The sequence below is a fragment of the Lithobates pipiens genome, unplaced genomic scaffold, assembly GCF_037356315.1.
Source record: "Lithobates pipiens isolate NorthernLeopardFrog02 unplaced genomic scaffold, aLitPip1_a1.2 Scaffold_25, whole genome shotgun sequence".
NCBI lineage: Eukaryota > Metazoa > Chordata > Amphibia > Anura > Ranidae > Lithobates > Lithobates pipiens.
In genome coordinates this window covers 147,151,697-147,173,479 of record NW_027507787.1, presented here as the reverse complement: position 1 = coordinate 147,173,479, position 21,783 = coordinate 147,151,697, and the positions used below count along the sequence as shown (strand labels likewise).

The following is a 21,783-nucleotide window of genomic DNA, read 5'->3' as shown; positions in this document are numbered from 1 at the left end:
TTTATCATTTTTCTTCCACTTCACAATTATGTGACACTTTGTGTTGGTCTATCACATAAAATCCCCCAAAAAATATATTTGTTTTTGGTTGTAGCATGACAAAATGTAGGAAATTTCAAGGGGTGTGAATACTTTTTTCAAGGCACTGTATCTTTGTTTCCATTATAATAGCATATAATAGCAGACATGATGATAATAATAGTAATAATACAACTAGTGTCATTAGAATGTGTGATTTAGCCTAAACATAATTCATTTTAATAATAATAATTGTTTAATATTATTTTTATTATTATATACATTACCCTCCCCCTCAAAAAAAAAAAGAATACATACACACACACACATATATATATATATATATATATATATATATATATATATATATATTCATATATATATATATATATATATATATATATATATACCGTATTTGCCGGCGTATAAGACGACCCGGCATATAAGACGACCCCCTAAAAACCTGCACAGTTAAAATGTTTTGCCCGTACTCACCGTTTAAGACGACCCCCGATTCCGAGGCTTCCGACGCTTCATATCCCTCTTCTTCTTCGTTCTTGCTGGAGCCATTTCCTTCTTCCTTCTGGTGCTGGAGCCAATCACGGCGAGCAATGTATTCTATTAATGAATACAAAGCCTGCTGGGATTGGCGGAGGCTGTTACATCATCAGCCCGCGCCTCACTCTCAAAGCCAATCGGAGCAGGCTACTGTGTGTAGCCTGCTCGGATTGGCAGAGATTGCTGCTCCAATCCGAGCAGGCTCTGTATTCATTTGAATACATCGCTCACTGGGATTGGTTCAGTGGTATATACTGTATGTAGCCGAAGCTACATACAGTATTACCGGACATCTATAAGGCATCCCAGCAGCTGACCCGGCGTATAAGACGACCCCTCCTTTTTGCTCAATTTTTTTAAGTGTAAAAGGTCGTCTTATACGCCGGAAAATACGGTATATAATTTTTCATTCTTATCGTTGCTTAAAATTTAATCCAAAATAAACTCTGCATTTAAAACCCCCCCAAAACAAGCATTTCTTGCTCCTTATTGTCTGTAAAAGAATATATTACCCCAGCATTTCATATTCCCGATATGTGTCTGGGAGCAACTGCCGCAGCACATTGATCTCAAAGGACAGCATATTCAGAATGCTGTCCCTTTAGAGCGCCATGGGCATGCGCCAATGGCATCACCGTCTGCAGAAATGGTGAATATCTGTTAAGCTGTGCATGTTTAGAAGATATTTCTTGTACCTACTGGTAAGATTTATTAGAAGCTTACCTGCAGGCACAAGCCACCATGCAGTGTTTACTACAGCATTAGGCTTGGCTGCATACATCTCCAAAACCAAACCGTGACACCACCAACCCCATCACATGAATTGGAGTGCTTCTTCTGGCAGCTATATGTGATGATGTGAATTCAGTATGTGCCTGCCGGTAATTCCTGGATGTCCCCTCTGCTACTGTGACAGAGTGTGCCAGCAATCCCTCCTTCTTCATCTGGTCACTTTGGATGTCAGTATACATGCCAGATGCTCTAATAGGCTTCAAAAAAGGGTTTTCTCGGGGGGACCACCCAGTTGTGTTGCGGTGTGTGCCCCGCCCGTAACCCAGCTGTCTGTGACCAAACCGACCGGATTGTTTGCCACCCCCCCAAAAAACAAAACACTAGCTGACACTGAATGCGCCAAAAGTATAAGCAGCCCCTCGAAAAATGGGATTCTGATGTTTGCGGTGAGAATTGTGTGCTTCCAACATAGCAATAAAAAAAATAAAAAATTTCCAGCAAGATTGTGTCCCATGTACAAAGCCAGTTCAATAAAGACATTGGTAGACCAGTTTGGTGTGGAGGAACTCAAGTGGCCTAGAGAGATCCCTGACCTCAACCCTACTGAACACCTTTGGGATGAATTGAAATGCCAAATCTGAACCAGGTCTTCGCATTCAGCATCAGTTCCTGACCTCACAAATGGGGTCAAATTCCCACAGACACACTTCAGAATCTTGGCCTGCACAGAGCCCTGACCTCTTCTTCTCCAGCAATACATATTTATCAGACCAGAAAAATAAAATAGAAAGGGCATACAATTAAATAAATAAAATGAAACTGCCGCCATCATATAAAGATAGAATTGAAAAAGGAATAACAAAAAAAAAAAAAATATTTGGGTCTGTTTACTATAAAATCATTTGAAGTAGAAGTAATGCCTAATGGCAATCATAATAGTTTTCTCTGCATGCCACAAGCACTTTTGAAGAGATTTTGGACCATTTTAAGATGATGGCATCACACAGTTGCTGCAGTCGGCTGCACATACATGATGCGAGTCTCCTGTGTCTATTGGATTGAGATCTGGTGACTGTGGAGGCCATTGGAGTACAGGGACCTCGTTGTTATGTGGAAGAAACCAGTGGTGAGATGATTTGAGCTTTGTGACATGGTGCATTATCCTCCTGGAAGGAGCCATCAGAAGATGGGTACACTGTAGTCATAAAGGGGTGGACATGGTCAGCACCATTACTCAGGTAGGATGTGGCATTTAAATGATGATCAATTGGTACTAAGGGGCCCAAAGTGTGCCAAGAAAATATCCCCCATACCATTACACCACCACCACCAGCCTAAACTGTTGATACAAGGCAGGATGGATCCATGCTTTCATGTTGTTTACGCCAAATTCTGACCCGACCATCAGAATGTCACAGCTGAAATCAAGACTCATTAGACCAGGCAACGTTTTTCCAATCTTCTATTGTCCAATTTTGGTGAGCCTGTTTTATGTATTGTGCTTTCAGAGATGGTATTCTGCATACCTTGGTTGTAATGAGTGGTTATTTATTTATTATACAGTCTGCCCATTCTCCTCTGACCTCTGACATCAACAAGGCATTTTCTACCACACAACTGCCGCTCACTGAATGTTTTCTCTTTTCCGGACCAGTCTCTGTAAACCCGAGAGATTGTTATGCGTGAAAATCCCAGTAGATGAGCAGTTTTTTCTGGCACCAACAACTATGCCATGTTCAAAGTCACTTAAATCCCCTTTATTCCCCACTCTGATGCTCGGTCTGAACTTCAGCAAGTCTTCTTCACTACATCTAGATGCCTAAAAGCATTGAGTTACTGCCATGTTATTGGTTGATTAACAATTTGTGTTACCAAGCAATTGAACAGGTGTACCTAATAAAGTGGCCAGTGAGTGTGTATCCTTCTATATGTGTACTTGTCTCAATTAGGAGCACTAAGCCCTGGTTCACATTGGTGTGTTTTGACATGTGATTTGACATGTCAAATTGGAGACAATTGCCTGCAAAATCGGTGCGACGCTGCATCTGTGGCGCCGCACCGATTTCAAAAAGTAGTTTCTGTACTACTTTTTGCAATTTTGGGGTGTGATTTTTTATTGACATCAGTACAGATATCTGGGAAATCGTCCGCTGAAATCAGGACTGACAGACGAACTCGCACAACTTCATTTCCGCAGCTCAGTGTGATCCTGGGCTAAGACTCCATACACACTATTAGATTTTCTGCAGATTTTTGTCTTCAGATTTACCAAAACAATATAAAATTAGGTCAAACCTTAGGAGTTTCAATTTGTATGCAATCAGGCAGGCCCTTGCACTACATGGTTTTGGTAAATCCGAAGACAAAAATCTGCAGGAAATCTAATAGTGTGTATGGGGTCTCAGTGCCATTTCTGTCCTCTGCTATCTACACACCTGACATGTTTTCCTGAAACCAAGAGAAAAATGGTGACAGGGGAGGCACCTTCAACTGATTGACAACCCCAAGTCTGGGGCTAAGTGAAGGGGGGGGGGGGGTGACCCTTTTCTCCAATCAGCTCACTGAGCTTTGCAGAGTGTAACTATAGTTCTCCACCCCCGTTTTCTGAATTCTCAGACGAGATTTAAAATTCAGCACTTTGAGCAGATGTAGAGAAGAAGGGGCTACAGATAAACAGGTACAACTTATGTAGGAGGATTTGCTTCCTCTCTGTCACCTGAGGTCAGTCATTTCACTAAGTACTGTATTTACTGGAGTATAACACTCACTTTTTCACCATGAAAATCGGGTGCAAATAGCGTGTGCGTGTTACACGCCAATACTTCAATTTTAGCTGCCTTGGAGGGGATAGGGAGCAAGGCGAGATGAACTCCGCCAGATTACATACAGTGAGAATTTCCTGTTTACTTGGCGGCCTCTGTAATATGAAGTCCCGTCTCCTGGACCACTGTTCTGTCTATCATAGGAGAGTCTCACTGTATGTAATCTGTCGGCGCTCGTCCCCCCCCCCCGTCCCCTCTAGGCTGCATTGATGGCAATGGTGAGGCTGCATTGATGGCACTTGTGAGGCTGCAGATGGGCATTGATCAGGCTGCATTGATGGCAATGGTGAGGCTGCAGATGGGCATTGATCAGGCTGCATTGATGGCAATGGTGAGGCTGCATTGGTGGCACTTGTGAGGCTGCAGATGGACACTGACCCTTATTTTGCTTCAAAAGTTCCTTATTTAAAATTTACGTTTTTTTCCTGAAACTTCCCTCTTAAAATGAACGTGCGTGTTATACACCGATAAATACGGTATATATAAGTGTTTACAACCACTTTAAGGACATGAAAGGCTGCCTATGGTCTCCACTTCTGATGTAGGGGGGATTGTGATGGGACCCTGATGTAAGGGAACATTTATGAGGACCTTGAGGTAAGGAGGGCTCTTAAAAGCGACCCTAATGGGGATATTTCTCGGCCTGTAAATATTTGAAAAATATGCAATATGGCCATTGCCGTATTGGAATAAACTATGCAATCACACAAAGAAGAATTGTGGCTTTGTGTGACCAGTTGTAGTTGGTTTAGTGCTTATCAATGAATTTTTATTTTTTATTTTTTTTAGCTCTGTCCTGGAACAGTTGATATTTGCCCACGCATATGACCCTTCAGCTGAAGGTCCAATAATTCCATCTTGTAAACATTCCCCAGCATCTGGCTGTTCCTGCTTCTGTTTCACTTCAAATCAGACTGTGATGTCTGCCATCCGACATCACACAGTTTCCTTAGATTATATAAAGAGACTTGTGATCTCCCCCGAGCGCCGTTCATCAGGGTTGCAGTTCGCTCATCCTCCATCCCAGTCCTGAACCATACATTATTTATAAACGACTTGACCGCCCGCAGCTTCTAACATGCTCATATTAATTGACCGTGTTGCAATCAGGCTTGAAGAAATGGTTAGATCTAGAAAAACAGAATTATAATTCAGCTCTTCCTCCCGGCTGTGCGGTCACAGGAGGAAGAATTACACACTGCTCAATTTTGTTTACTTGTTTAATTAATTTCTGCTTATTCATTTATATAGTTCTGCGCTGTACAAAGAATGTTGTCTCTGTCACATCAGTCTCTGGACCAGACAACTTTACACTCTGATGTCCCCAACTCAGTTACACACTATTATTATTATAATCCATTTATATAGCTCTGACATATTCCATAGTGTGGTACAGAGAACACTGAGCCAATCACAACAGTCATAGCACCAGAAGAAAACACACCCTAATGTCCCCACCTTTGTTGGTTGAGGAACCAAGCCCAGATCCCCAACCAGTCATGCTCTATATCAGGGGCCTCCAAAATTTCTAAACAAAGGGCCAGGTGACTTTCCTTCAGACTTTAAGGGGCTGGAATGTAGCCAGTGGGAGATGCCCAATTATTGGTGTCAGTGGGAGAGGTAGTGCCCCATCGTTGGGGACAGTTGGAAGAATAGCGATCCGTCAGTGAGAGGAATAGTGCCCCTTCATTGGTGTCAGTGAAATAATTATTTCCCCATTATTGGTGTCAGTGGGAGAAATAGTGCCCCATCAAAGATGTCAGAGAGATGAATTATGCCCCATCATTAGAGTTAGTGGGAGAGTTGGTGCCCTAACATTGGTGTCAGTGGGAGGAATTATTGGTGTTATTGGAAAGGATAATGCCCCATCATTGATGTAAGTTAGAAGAATAGTGCTCTATCATTGTTGTCAGTGGGAAGAATTGTGCCCCAATATTGGTGTTAGTGGAAGGGATAGTGCCCCATCATTAGTGTCAGTTGGAGAAATAGTGCCCCATCATTGGTGTTAGTGGGAGGAATAGTGCCCCATCATTGGTGTCAGTGGAAGGGATAGTGCCCCATCATTGGTGTCAGTGGGAGGAATATTTCCTTCTCTTTGTCAGTGGGTGCAATTATGCCCCATTGTTGGTGTCAGTGGGGAGAATTGTGCCCCAAGGGCTGGATAAAGACAAGCAAAGAGCCACATCCAGCCCCCAGACCACAGTTTGGAAACCGCTGCTCTATATTGTTATATTATTTTTCTGCTCTCACACCATTATTATTTACATAAATATGTTTAAAGAGTAATTAAATAGAATATTTACTTTACTATATTGTGTCAGTTTTAGATACATTGTATCCAGTTCTGCTAAGGTTGCCTTCTGGTTTATTTCAGGTTCCAACACCTGGCTGGTTCCAGAGACACGAGGCGCCATCGTCCAGGGAGGTTATGGTCACACCAGCGTCTACGATCCGATTACAAAGTCTGCATATGTGCATGGAGGGTACAAGGCTCTGCCAGGGAACAAGTATGGCTTGGTGGATGATTTGTACCGATACGAGGTGAACAGCCGGACCTGGTGAGTATTACAAGGATGTATGAGGGCTGCAGAGATTTTGTATATTGTTTTTATATTTGGAGATTTTGGAATATCCTTTAGGTGACCAGCCTGTCTTTGTCGTGAGATTTTTTGGATCGAAGAATATTTTGAGTTGCACTTTGATTTCAAAGTAAAAATCTGGTCACATATTGGAGGAACTCAGCTATGAGGAAAGATTAGAGCAACTGAATTTAATCTCTATTGAGAAGAGGAGATTAAAGCGGGAGTAAACCCGCTGACGTTTTTTTTTTTTTTGACCTGCAAGGGAAAAGGCATAATGAGCTAGTATGCACCGCATACTAGCTCATTATGAAATACTTACCTTAGAACGAGGCCCCGACATCTGGCCCGATCCACGCCGAGGGAGCTGACATGTTCCCTCGGCGTGTCTTCCGGGTATTGCGGCTCCGGAGCTGGGAGTGGCTGGAGCCGCGATATCGTCACTCCCGCGCATGCGCGGGGGATTTCTTTCCAGCAGTGTCCGGCGTCTGCCGGACTTTCAGCCGAGAATCCCCTGTGCACATGCGCTGCTGCAGTCAGCGGCGCATTGCGAGGGGAATATCTCCTAAACTGTACAGGTTTAGGAGATATTTTTTTTTACCTACAGTTAAGCCTTATTATAGGCTTACCTGTAGGTTAAACTTATAAAAATGACTATACAGCCGCTTTAAGGTGGGGGGAGGGGGGGTATGAAAACCATGTATACGTATAAAAGGGGTTCATATAGTGAACTTAGTGTTGAGTTATTCACTTTATGGTCAACACAGAGGACAAGGGGGCACGCTTTAGGCTTAGAGGAAAAGAAATTTCATCTCCAAATACGGAAAGGTTTCTTCACAGTAAGGCCGCGTACACACGCGGGGACTGTTCGGCCAACTTTGTCCGTCAAACAGTTTCGGCAAACAGTCCGCTTAAAATTAGCATGGACGGACATGGCCACACACGACGTACGAACAGTTTGCTGAAACCGTGCGCGATGACGTGAACGGCACGTACGACGGGACGAAAAATACGACGTCCTATACACTGCATTATAACTTTCGGCGTGTAAATCCTTTCTGAGCATGCGCGGAACTTAGTTTGTCGAACAAGCCTACACACGAGGGAACTGTTCGCTGAAACAAGGTTTCAGCGGACAGTTTTTCGGAAATTCCGAAAAACCTTGTTCAGCGGACTGTTCGCTGAAACTGTCCGCTGAACGCCCACACACGGGCGGACTGTCCGCCGAAACACTGTTCAGCGGACAAAGTTGGCCGAACAGTCCCCGCGTGTGTACGCGGCCTAAGAGCTGTGAAAATGTGGAATAGACTCCCTGCAGTGGTGATTCTGGCCAGCTCAGTAGATTGCTTTAGGAAAGGCCTGGATTCTTTCCTGATGGTACATAATATAACTGGGAACTAACATTTATAGGTAAAGTGGATCCAGGGAAAATCCGATTGCCTCTCTGGAATCAGGAAGGAATTTTATTCCCTGCTATAGCAAATTGGATCATGCTCTGCTGGGGTTTTTCTCCTTTCTCTGGATCAACTTTGGGTATCGGATTGGGTATATGGGATTGTATGATATTATTTTTTATTTATTTATTTTTATAGTATAACTAGATGGTCTTGTGTCTTTTTTCAACCTGATTAACTATGTAACTATATTTGTGTGTTATATGCCATAACGATCATTATTTTCAATATATTCAGCAATATATCTGTTTTTTACATTTTAATGACTGTTAAACCTCATAGTCATAATAGCAAACAACGATCTTTGTAGCTTGGTAAATTTAACATCTTGTCACCCAGTGACCCATAACAGTGTAATCCACCTTAATACTAACTCATAAATCTAACCCCTGTAGGGGATCTGTCGGAATACAATTACAGGCGCTTCTATTGATGAGACAGAGGGTCAGAGGTCATCATCGAGTCTGACAGTGCCTGTCCTCTTATCAACCTCAGCTCACACACTCCCTTCTTCTGGGTGAGCTCAAGTAGTAGACAGGGCAGCAACTGTAAATCTTTTGAGCCCCGTGTTAACACGTATACATTTTTTTCATATTAGGCACATTTCCAACGGGACAAATGTGCATCAAAATAACGTACCTTTAAATCCTATGAGACTTTTCACATTGCTAAGCTGCGTTTTGTGCTGTCGTTTGAGAAGTCCCACATGCTGTATCTTTAGCGTGCTTTTCAAAAGCTCAACAAAGGTGCACCTTCCATTTAAGTAAATGTGAAATTCACCAAAAATGCACCAAAAGCACACGCAGGGTGTGTTTTTAGATGCTTTTTTAGGGTCACATGGCACAAAGATGCTGGTTGTTAAGGAGCGGGCATCCACCAATGCCCTTACCAAACAGTGAATAGCTGATTGTTAAGGAGCCACATGCTGTCTTCCTCAAAGAGTAACTTCACTTTTGTTGAGAAGAAAACATTCCCCTCTGGGGTGATCTCTGTAGGGGATTTTAACAAACTTTATTGCAGATTCTTACCTTTTGTTATTCTGAAGAAATCCCTGTGTGTTTCTCTGTGTCCATGTGGAAAGTAAATCTAATGGGAGTGGTTTCATAATTATCAATCAGCTGCTGCACCTGCAGGGCACTAATGAGGAATAATGCTGGGCCTGCATTCCTTTAGATGGGATTTCCTATTGGGAGTATCTCACCAAAAATTCAGTTTTTGATGCAGGGGATGCCTGAAATCTGACTTGTATATTAGTGCGGACTTCTGGCAAAATCAGTGAGCCAATCACACAGGCATTCTGTGTACAGAACACCTCCAGGTTGCCATATTGTATTTTACAGAAAATTACAGAGCTGCAGATTGAAAAGGAAAGGAGATTATTAATAACATTCAATCACAATAAGACTTGTGTCACAATTATATACGCTACATTATTTTTTCTTTATTTACTATCCCCCCCATCACCCCCCACGAAAGTGGATTTACTCTTTAACAGTTAGGAGATAAAAAAACAAACAATGCACACCCCCCCCCCCCCCTTCCACAGTGGTCACCATTATCTAGCTCCCATGGAGGAGTCACTCTGGGACCCCCACCCCCCATTCTCCTCTCACATTCTCAGAGCCGATGCTCCTAGTTGTCCTTCCCCATCTTTCCAGTTTCCAGCTCCCCCTCCAGTGATGCCATTTTACTGAAGTCTGAAGCTCCTCAACAGCAGTAAATTATAAAGTGGGACTAAGCCCATCAATTTAGCGGTTCAAAAACCAGTTAAATTCCTGGAATTCTGGAAATCCACAGTCATGTTTGATTGTGACCTCAACCAAACTGTCAAATGGCTGGTGTCATAACTGATCACATGTGCAACACCTTTGCAGATCCAACAAAAGCGCATTCCTTGGCTGTAAAGTATAGGAGGGTTTAATTCAGCTTTGAATTAGGTAGTAGGTGCCAACTTTTAATATTTGGACACTTGCCTGTCCTGGAATCCAGCAATGTCAGCACCCCAGCTGATGTTTCCATTGGCTCTTGGGTGCTGTCGGCGCCATTGCCTGGAAGGGAAACTGGGGGGTAGCAGGTACCTGATTTTGACGGATACCCGCTTCCCACTTTCGTTTCGACCACTGTGGTGTTTGGAAAAGAAGGTTCTGCTCCCTCCTTCACCCCTGCAGTCTTCTAGGACACTTTTAGGTCCCAGAAGACTGCATCCATTCATGATGAGCAGCACGACTTGCGCATGAGCAGTGGGAACCCAGCTGTGAAGTCACAAACTGTCACAGCCCGGTGCCCATAGTGAAGATGCCGGTGCCGGGGACTGAAGACAGTGGATGAGACCGACTGGGGTGAACACACCACTGGGTCATGGGACAGGTGAGTGGCTGTTTTTTAGAAGTCAGCGGCTACAGTTTTTGTAGCTGCTGCCTTTTATTTTTTCCACAGGTGACTGGAACTCCGCTTTAACAATAAGTAAATAGCTGGATGTTAAGGAGCCAGAACCTGATAGATGATAGCTGAACAAGGATGGCACTGTCCTAGAGAGAGAGAAGCAGATGAAGGCATTGTCAGGGGGAGTACTGTGAATCATGTGAGAGGTAAAAAATATCTGGAAGTGGTAAACTGACACATTGCTCAGTGTGAAAAAAAGATATCTGACGCTAGGTCCACCTTTAGGACTGAATATTCCATTTCATGCATAGGCCTGATTGTAGCATCAACCACATGCTAAAACTAGCTTAAAATGTCAAGTGAAATTTTCTCAGCAATATACACTTGCACAATTTAATTGGTAAACTAAATGTGTATGTGATGTTGGCAGCTCCAGCAGACTCAGAACTGTCTTTCCAGTGATATTCTAGATGAGGGGCCTCCAAACTGTGGCCCTGTGGCCGGATACAGCCCTCTGCTTGACTTTATCTGGCCCTTGGGGCACTATTCCACCCACTGACTCTTATGCCCCGTACACGCGATCGGAAATTCCCCCAGCAAAAATCCGATGTGAGCATTTGGTCGGAAATTCCAACCATGTGTGTGCTCCATCGGACTTTTGCTGGTGGAATTCCCGCCAGCAAACGATTGAGAGCAGGGTCTCTATTATTCGGTCGGAAAAGGTTCCAATCGGAAAGTCTGTACAAATTCCAACGAGCAAAATGCCTACATATGCTCGGAAACAATTCGAAGCATTGAACTTCATTTTCTCGGTTCGTTGTAGTGTTGTACATCACCGCGTTCTTGACGGTCAAAAGTTCAGGGAACTTTTGTGTGACCGTGTGTATGCAAGCCAAGCTTGAGCGGAATTCCGTCGGAAAAACCATCCAAGTTATTTCCGACGGAAAATCCACTCATGTGTACGGGGCATAACAATAGAACATAATTCCTGCCACTGCCACCAACGGTGGGGCACAATTCCTTTTACTGCCACCAACAGTGAGGCAAAATTCCTTCCACTAACACCAACAGTGGGGCACTATCCCACCCACTGACTACAACAATGGAACATAATTCCTTTTACTGCCACCAACAGTGGGGCACAGTTCCTTTTACTGCCACCAACAGTGGGGCACAGTTCCTTTTACTGCCACCAACAGTGGGGCACAGTTCCTTTTACTGCCACCAACAGTGGGGCACAGTTCCTTTTACTGCCACCAACAGTGGGGCACAGTTCCTTTTACTGCCACTAACAGTGGGGCACAGTTCCTTTTACTACCACCAACAGTGGGGCACAGTTCCTTTTACTGCCACCAACAGTGGGGCACAGTTCCTTTTACTGCCACCAACAGTGGGGCACAGTTCCTTTTACTACCACCAACAGTGGGGCACAGTTCCTTTTACTACCACCAACAGTGGGGCACAGTTCCTTTTACTGCCACCAACAGTGGGGCACAATTCCTTTTACTGCCACCAACAGTGAGGCACAGTTCCTTTTACTGCCACCAACAGTGGGGCACAGTTCCTTTTACTGCCACTAACAGTGGGGCACAGTTCCTTTTACTACCACCAACAGTGGGGCACAGTTCCTTTTACTGCCACCAACAGTGGGGCACAATTCCTTTTACTGCCACCAACAGTGAGGCACAATTCCTTCCACTAACACCAACAGTGGGGCACTATCCCACCCACTGACTACAACAATGGAACATAATTCCTGCCACTAACAGTGGGGCACAGTTCCTTTTACTGCCACCAACAGTGGGGCACAGTTCCTTTTACTGCCACCAACAGTGGGGCACAGTTCCTTTTACTGCCACCAACAGTGGGGCACAGTTCCTTTTACTGCCACCAACAGTGGGGCACAGTTCCTTTTACTGCCACCAACAGTGGGGCACAATTCCTTTTACTGCCACCAACAGTGGGGCACAATTCCTTCCACTGACACCAACAGTGGGGCACCATTCCAATTAATACCAATGATAAGGCACTGTTCCTCCCAATGATAAAGGACCAGGCACAAATCCTCCCAAAGACAAGGCACAATTTCTCCCACTGACACCAACGGGATAAATTCCTCCCACCGACACCAATGGGGCACAATTCCTTCCACTGACACCAATGATGGGGCACAATTCTTTCGACTGACTCCAAAGACGGGGTGCTATTCCTTCCCTAGTTCAAAATTTTGGGCATTATTTACACCTAGTGAAGCCAAGTAATTTTCTTCTCTGACTTCCCGTAGTCTGGCCCCCCTAAAAAACAGTTAACTGGCCCTTTTGTTTATAAAGTTTGGAGACCCCTGCTCTAGTTCCCCTCACTGTTCCACTGATAGCTACATAAAAGTCTATGTAGGAAGGTTGAGGGGAGGGGAAGAAGAGAAGAGCATCTATAAGGTTCAAGAATGGGCATGCTAAAGAATTGACTTTTCCTGGAATAGTCTAATTTTTAAGTTCAAAGTTACATTGCAAGTGAATAAAAAATTATTTAGGAAAGACATTACAAGTAGGCATTTAATACTTTCACCTCTGCGTACTGTTCACAGATGCTAATACCTCGCTACTGTCTCTGACAATTGCTGTCAGTACTCAGATCTTTGGCGCTGGTAATGAACCAGATAAATAGAATTGCTAATTGACTGTTTGATCCTTAAGAAAAGGCCAGTCGGAGATGCTGCTACCGGTGCTCTGTGTTTAGTTTTATGGCAGACTCTGTACTCACAGGAATTGCTGCTATTTGTTTTTTGGCCTCCAGACATCTGTATTGCATATAAAACATGCAGATTGCAGAGTTACAAATTCGCGGTGAGCAGCACCACCACTAATCTGTTGATCCATCATGGCTGCTGATGGTGACGTTTGGGCTCCATGCTGCACACACTGACCTTTTAGTTCCTTCCTCTAAGCTGTTTGAGATTAAGTTCCTTCTGCAGGAACGTTCTCTCTCGTTGGTTTAATTTGTGCCTGCAGACACACGGACGCCCCCACCTGACTGCCCTGGCGGAAAAAAGGATGGGGGAGGGGGCAGCGGCTTGCCTCACTGGTGACTGCATGCACTTTCCTATCGAAATGCCATTAGCTGGTGGCAACTTGGCAATGCTGATGAAAGAAATCATGTTTGTTTTCTTGGAAGGGCGTGTAGAAAATCAGAGCTTGATGTTAATGGATTCAGCGGAGACCTAAGTGATTGCACTGTTATTAAGGGTGATAATGTTAGATGCAGCGTGAAATCTCTGACCCCTGATTCATTATAGGGAGGATAATACACCTATTACGGCTGACTGCGAGGGTGAGGCAGGGATAAATTCGGGTGACTTAATGACGGAGAAAGATATGAGATGAGCAGCTTCTGGAGCCAGCAAGATTCTCTCTTGTGCACCGCACACACAACAATTTGTTATGTGATCGACTGTTCAAACTGATTGGTTTAATTAAAGTGGTTGTAAACCTCAGACACAAAATATGAGCAAAGCATGCGATTCTATATTGTATACTCGCCTCTCTCCAAAGCTCTGAGTGTCATTTCTTGGTGCTGCCTGGTTCTTTTGTTATCAGCATCAACTTCTGACAGTTTTTTTTGGTCACTTGGAGAAAAAAGGAGACAGGGGAGGAGAGCTCCAGCACACAGCCCGTGATTGAAAATCACAGCTCTGCTTGTTCTGTGTATAGAGTGAGAAGAGGTGTGGGTCTCTTCCTTCAAATCAGGCTCAGAGTTACTCTCGTTTAACTGTGCAGTGTGCGAATTCAGATCCTTGCCCAGTCTTTGTGCTGCTGAGAGATGCTGCCAGATTCTGTGTTAGTCTGCAAATTGTAGAAGGCTGTACAGGACAAATGGTTGCAAATAAACAGGTACAACCTTTACAGAAGAATTTTTTTCACTTCTGTGTATCACCTGAGACCATTCACTTCAAAGGGCATATGGAAGGGTTTACAACCACTTTAGCTGGATGTCTTGATTGGTCATCCGATGCAACACAAATGGTAAATCCATTGGCATCAATCCAATCGCTTTCACTGTGTAAACTTTAAAGCGGGACTAAACTCTCTTAATCAACATGAACTATTTTTAATCCTAAAGCCGCGTACACACTGGCGGACTGTCTGGCCAACTTAGTCCGTCAGACAATCCGACGGACAGTCCGTCATACTTTCGAATGAACGGACTTGACCACACACACCACTTTTTGAGCGGACTAATACGGCGTACTAAGTCCGCCATACTATCCGCCCTACTTTTGACATGAACGGACTCGCCCACACACGCGGAAAGGGGGGCGAGCGAGCGCCCCCCCCTCCTAAACCGTACCAGGCCGCATGCCCTTAACATGGGGGGGTGCCTTGGGGAAGGGGGGGCCGCGCGGCCCCCCCACCCCAAAGCACCTTGTCCCCATGTTGATGAGGACAAGGGCCTCTTCCCGACAACCCTGGCCGTTGGTTGTCGGGGTCTGCGGGCGGGGGGCTTATCGGAATCCGGGAGCCCCCTTTAATAAGGGGGCCCCCGGATACCGGCCCCCCACCCTATGTGAATGAGTATGGGGTACAATGTACCCCTACCTATTCACCTGTAAAATAAAAGTACCAAAAAAAACACAACACACGAGATAAAATACTTTATTGCACAGCTCCGGGGGTCTTCCGTCTTCGGGGGTCTTCTCGCCGGACTCCTCCGCTATCTTCTTGTAGCTCTTTTGCTAGCGGAGGAGTCCGGCTTTCTTCCTCGCCGCCGGCCTCTTCTCCTGACTTCGGGGGTCTTGTCCCCCTCTTCTTATAGCTCTTTTACAGGCGGTGGCCCGGTCTTCTGTCGCCGCCGCCTTCCGTTCTTCTTCTTCTTCTTCTTCTTCTTCTTCTTCTTCTTCTTCTTCAGGAGATGTTGCCTTGACGATCTCTCCGGCCGGAATGCCAGGGACGCGCTGCGCGGCCACTTATATAGGGACAAGGGGCGGTGTCACATGGGTTGGTCACATGGGTTGATGTCACATGGGGGCTATGACATCGTAAGGGGCGGGGTCACCATGTGACACCAACCCATGTGACATAAAGCCATGTGACACCGCCCCTTGTCCCTATATAAGTGGCCGCGCAGTGCGTCCCTGGCATTCCGGCCGGAGAGATCGTCGAGGCAACATCTCCTGGAGAAGAAGAAGAAGAAGAAGAAGAAGAACGGAAGGCGGCAGCGGTGGCGACAGAAGACCGGGCCACCGCCTGTAAAAGAGCTATAAGAAAGCGCGGTGGCCCGGCAGAAGAACCAAAGAGGGGGACAAGACCCCCAAAGTCGGAAGAAGAGGCCGCGGCGAGGAAGAAAGCCGGACTCCTCCGCTAGCAAAAGAGCTACAAGAAGATAGCGGAGGAGTCCGGCGAGAAGACCCCCGAAGACAGAAGACCCCCGGAGCTGTGCAATAAAGTATTTTATCTCGTGTGTTGTGTTTTTTTTGGTACTTTTATTTAACAGGTGAATGGGTAGGGGTACATTTTACCCCATACTCATTCACATAGGGTGGGGGGCCGGTATCCGGGGGCCCCCTTATTAAAGGGGGCTCCCGGATTCTGATAAGCCCCCCGCCCGCAGACCCCGACAACCAACGGCCAGGGTTGTCGGGAAGAGGCCCTTGTCCTCATCAACATGGGGACAAGGTGCTTTGGGGTGGGGGGGCCGCGCCCCCCCTCTTCCCCAAGGCACCCCCCCATGTTGAGGGCACGCGGCCTGGTACGGCTCAGGAGGGGGGGCGCTCGCTCGCCCCCCTATTCCTGGCCGGCCGGGTAGCGTGCTCGGACAAGGGTCTGTTGTGGACTTGGGGGGGACCCCCACGCCGATTTTTTTCGCTGTTGGGGTTCCCCTTTAAGTCCATACCAGGCGGCGGGGCCAGCGACGTCTCCTTCGCGGGCCCCGCCTACCTGGACACCCGCTCGAAATGAGCGGACTTTTCTCCGGGCGGGAAAAGTCCGCTCATTTCAAAAGTACGGCGGACTGGCATACACACGGGCGGATTGTCCGCCGAAATGCGAGTACGACGGACAGTATTTCGAACATTCCGAAATACTTAGTCCGCCGTACTGCACGCTGAAAAAGTCCGCTGAAGCCCACACACGAGCGGACTGTCCGCTGAAATGTGTTTCGGCGGACTAATTAGGCCATACAGTCCGCCCGTGTGTACGCGGCATTAGACTGGTATCCTTAGTAAATAGGAAAGTATATTACATTTACCTGTTTTAAAGCGGGAGTCCACCGGCTGACTTTTAAAATAGTGACACTTACCTGTCCAGCGCGCCCGCGATGTCGGCACCCGAAGCCGATCTCGAGATCGTCTGTAAGGTGCTGCCGCCGCCATCTTGGGTATGGGAATCAGGAAATGGAGCCTTTCGGCTTCATTTCCTGGTTCCCTACTGCGCATGCGCGAATCGCGCTGCGCAATAAGGACGGTCCCGCTGCCTCTGGGATCTGTGTGTTTCCCAGCAGGCAGCGGGGCACTTGCGGTAAGGGGCGGGCACTTGCGGAAAGGGGCGTAATCTACGCCCCTTTCCGCAGAGAGCTATCCCGGAAGTGGGTGCAGAATACCTGTACTGTACAGGTATCTGCACCCCCCTCCCCCCTGAAAGGTGCCAATTGTGGCGCCGGAGGGGGGGAGGGTTCCGATGAGCGGAGGTCCACTTTAGGGTGGACCTCCGCTTTAAGCTTTTTTTCTTCTTCTTACCTTTCTTCAACTACTTCCTACTTTCTGGCCTAGGCCAAAATGTTATACATCCCAAGAGTCTTCATGGGCATTTTTTCTCTTTCATTTGAAAGAGGGTAGGAGGGGCTTTCTCAGCTAAGGGCGGGTGGTGTCAAGGAAGTAAATGCTGCATGAATCATCTGCCCTTACTCAAGATGGCTGTGGCTAGAAATTCTAGGGCGGTATTTGTCAAAGTGATTTCTCATCAAAATAAAGCATGGAGACATGGATGGATGGGGGAGTTTGCTGTGAATATTAATAATAAATTAAATTGCGTTTTCAGTTTGTGGTACTCAGATACAGTTTCCTTACGCTTAAGGGGAAAATCAGTCAAAAGCGATAACTTTGACGGTGAAAACAAATTGGCAATTTTTTGATTCAACAAGAATTTTCCAACTGTTCATCAAACTGTCAGATAGATATGTGTATGAGGGGGATCATAGACTAGAGTGTCTGACATCACATATAAGGTACGTGGAAGCAGCCTCACTCCGTTCAGATATAGGGGTCAGTTCATGTAAAGAAGATAGAAAGTCAGCTCTTCTTGGTCACAACATATATATGACAGGAGGCAGGATTTTATAAGGCAGTAATAGAAAGGGAGGTGGGGTTTTAGAAGATGGTGTTAGGAAAGCAGGTGGGATATTGAATAAGAGAAGAGTCATTGTAATATAAGGTAGAAACAGGGGAGGAGGTGGGATGTTGAAAGGTAGTTATAGGAGAAGAGGTGGGATATTATGCAGTGATAATAGGAGAGTAGGCAGGGTATTACTAGCTGGTAATAAGAGAAGAAGCAAGGTATTAGAATGTGGTAATAGTAGATGATGGTATTAGAAGGTAATAATAGTAGATGATGGTATTAGAAGGTAGTAATAGGCAGGCTATTAGGGTACAGGGTATCTAGTAGATGAGGCAGGGTATTAGAAGGTAGTAATAGTAGATGATGGCATTAGAAGGTAGTCATAGTAGATGAGGCAGGGTATTAGAAGGTAGTAAAATGAAAGGTGTCTATACATTTTGCTGTTTGATACTAATATATGTTTGGGGAATTTCGGTAATGTATCAGTAGTAGATGAGACAAGATATTAGAAGATAGCAATGCCGCGTACACACGATTAGACATTCCGACAACAAAATCCATGGGATTCTTTCAGATGGATGTTGGCTCAAACTTGTCTTGCATGCACACGGTCACACAATTGTCAGAAATTCCGAACGTCAAGAACGTGGTGACGTATGACGAGCCGAGAAAATTGAAGTTCAATAGCCAGCGCGGCCCTTCTGCTTGATTCTGAGCATGCGTAGAACTTTGTACATCAGAATTGTGTACACGCGATCGGAATTTCCGACAACAGGTTTTGTTGTCGGAAAATTTGAGATGTTTGTGTTTTGGAAAATTTTGTGTGTCGAAAATTCCGATGGAAATTTTCCAATGGAACCTACACACGGTCAGAATTTCCGACAAAAAGCTCCCATCGAACATTTTCCATCAGAAAATCTGACTGTGTGTACGTGGCATAATAGTAGATGAGACAAGGTGTTAGAAGATACTAAAAGTAGATGAGATAAGGTATTAGAAGATTTAGATTGTAAGCTCTAACGAGCAGGGCCCTCTGATTCCTCTTGTACCAAATTGTAATGGGATGTTGTAAAGCGCTGAGCAAACTGTTGGCGCTATATAAAACCTATATAAGAATAATAATAGTAAAAGTAGATGAGACAAGGTATTAGAAGTTAATAATAGTAGATGATACAATGTATTATAAGTGTTAATAGTAGATGATACAAGGTATTAGCAGGTAGAAATAGTAGATGAGGCAGGGTATTAGAAGGTAGTAAAATGAGAGGTGTCTATACATTTTGCTGTTTGATACTGATATATTTTGTGAATTTCAGTAATGTATTGATTAAATAAATCAGTCTGTCGCTATGTATAGTCCATAGCTTGTATTGAGTCTCACCTATAGTAAGCCTCATATCGCACAGATCACACACTGCATTATTTCATTGTTGCTGAGCTCGGCCGTTGTGTCTGTGCAAACGTTAATAGAAGCAGACGAGTATTTGATGCACTCGGCATTTATCTTTTCTTCCAGCTGTGATTACTTATTCATCAATTTATATCTCACGTGCTGCAGCCACTGGCTGAGAATTAAGCAAATATATTACCCCGGAAAGGGCAGAAGCGGCCTGCGGCTCCGTGCCCTTTACCACCACAACTGACCCATTTATTAAACTCGCTGGAAACCTTTATTGATTTTCCTCGTATTTGTAGCTGACACAAGTCTATATATTACATGACCTTTCCATTCCATTTACTCTTCCCTTTACCGCCTTGTTGTACAGGAGAATTGAAAACAGAAGATAGAGAAAGAGAGGGAGCCAGTGCGTTCCCGGGGCCATCGCAGCCTTGGCCTCAGCATTTACTGATAACTTTCACTATATTTTGCTAGATAATGAATCAAAATAAAATCAGTCACAGCTCTGATAGCAAATGGAAATATGAAGATAGATAATGCAAACATTTATGTATAAAGTAATCTGTATTTAGATACATTGCATGTGTGTCAGTGTATGTACAGTATGTCAGTGACCAAACAGGGTTCCCTGTGTGTATCCTTTTAGTTCAGTTCAGTTCTAGACATTAAAAAATATGTTTGAATACCACTATATATATATATCTAGCTATCCACCTTTCTTTCTTTCTTTCTTTCTTTTTCTTTCCTTTTCTTTCTATCTTTCTTTCTTCCTCTTTTACTATTTCTTTCTCTCATTCTCTCTCTTTCACTCTTTTGTTCTCTTTCTTTTACTTTCTTTCTCTCTCATTCTTTCTCTCACAATCTCTCTCTCTCTCTCTCTCTCTTTATCTCTTTCTTTCTTTCTCCCTCCCTCCTTTCTTTCTTTTCTTTTTGTCTCTTTCGTTCTTTCTCGGTCTCTCTATTAGTTCATCTACATAGTGAATTTTATGTCTTCCAGGATGATCCTGAAGGAGAGTGGATTGTCGCGGTACCTGCACTCGGCGGTTGTCATCAGTGGCGCTATGTTGGTATTCGGTGGAAACACCCACAATGACACATCACTCAGTAACGGCGCCAAGTGCTTCTCAGCTGACTTCCTGGCTTATGACATAGGTGAGTCTGTATCTCAAATATAGTTTAAATGATAACGTGTACATATAGCCATCGTTTTTCTGTAGTTTTCCTATTTTTTTTTTTTTTGCCGTCTTTATTCCTGCTGGGGAGATTCACTTTTTCAACTTTTATTCAGAAGCTGCTTCTCAAGAAGCCCTTAACGAGCTTAACGTGCAAAGGTGTTATTACACTATCTGGCATGTTTCCCTGGTGCACTCTGCAAAGTGGAGTGGCTTACATGACACTGAGGGCTGGCTAAGTATTGCATTGACTATAGATTTCTGTAGATGCTGTCACTGAATTAGATGTTGGTGTTTTCAATACTATTATATAAGTGCAATATATGGCGTGATAGGGATATACAGTGCCTTGAAAAAGTATTCATACCCCTTGAAATTATCCACATTTTGTCATGTTACAACCAAAAACGTAAATTTATTTTATTAGGGTTTTTATGTAATAGACCAACACAAAGTTGCACATACGTGTGAAGTGGAAGGAAAATAAATGGTTTTCAATTTTTTTTTTTACAAATAAATATCTGAAAAGTGTGGCGAGTGTTTGTATTCAGCCCTTTTACTTTAATACCCCTAACTAAAATCTAGTACAACCAATTACCTTCAGAACTCACCTAATTAGTAAATAGAGTCCACATGTGTGTAATTTAATCTCAGTATAAATACAGCTGTTCTGTGAAGCCCTCAGAGGTTTGCTAGAAAACCTCAGTGAACAAACAGCATCATGAAGGCCAAGGAACACACCAGACAGGTTGAGGGATAAAGTTGTGGAGAAGTTTAAAGCAGGGGTAGGTTATAAAGAAATATTCCAAGCTTTGAACATCTCACAGAGCACTGTTCAATTCATCATCCGAAAATGGAAAGAATATGTCACAACTGGAAACCTACCAAGACATGGCCGCCCATCTAAACTGACAGGCCGGGCAAGGAGAGCATTAATCAGAGAAGCAGCCAAGAGGCCCATGGTGACTCTGGGGGAGCTGCAGAGATCCACAACTCAGGTGGGAGAATCTGTCCACAGGACAACTATTAGTCATGTTCTCCACAAATCTGACCTTTATGGAAGAGTAGCAAGAAGAAAGCCTTTGTTGAAAAAAAACATAAAGAAGTCCAGTTTGCAAGAAGCCATGTGGGGAACACAACAAACATATCTGGTCAAATGAGACCAAAATTAAACTTTTTGGCCAAAAACATTAACTGTTATTATGGATGAGACTTCTGGCCACAAGCGTTTACAGCCCAGGAGAAGAGATAATTATCTAATAGGTAAAGAAAAAAAGGACAAAACCATATAACACACTGGGGTTGATTTACTAGAACTGGAGCACTCAGAATCTGGTGCAGC

At 44.5% G+C, this 21,783-nt stretch overlaps 1 protein-coding gene across 1 annotated transcript in view; it reads left to right on the top strand.

Annotated features, from left to right (window-relative positions):
* The window catches only part of ATRNL1 (attractin like 1), a 1,004,401-nt gene that overhangs the window by 274,110 nt on the left and 708,508 nt on the right, over positions 1-21,783 (top strand). Inside the window, exons 9-10 of the mRNA XM_077454933.1 lie at positions 6,505-6,688; positions 20,267-20,421. Coding sequence (XP_077311059.1) covers positions 6,505-6,688; positions 20,267-20,421 — 339 coding nt within the window. The remainder of the gene's footprint in view (positions 1-6,504; positions 6,689-20,266; positions 20,422-21,783) is intronic.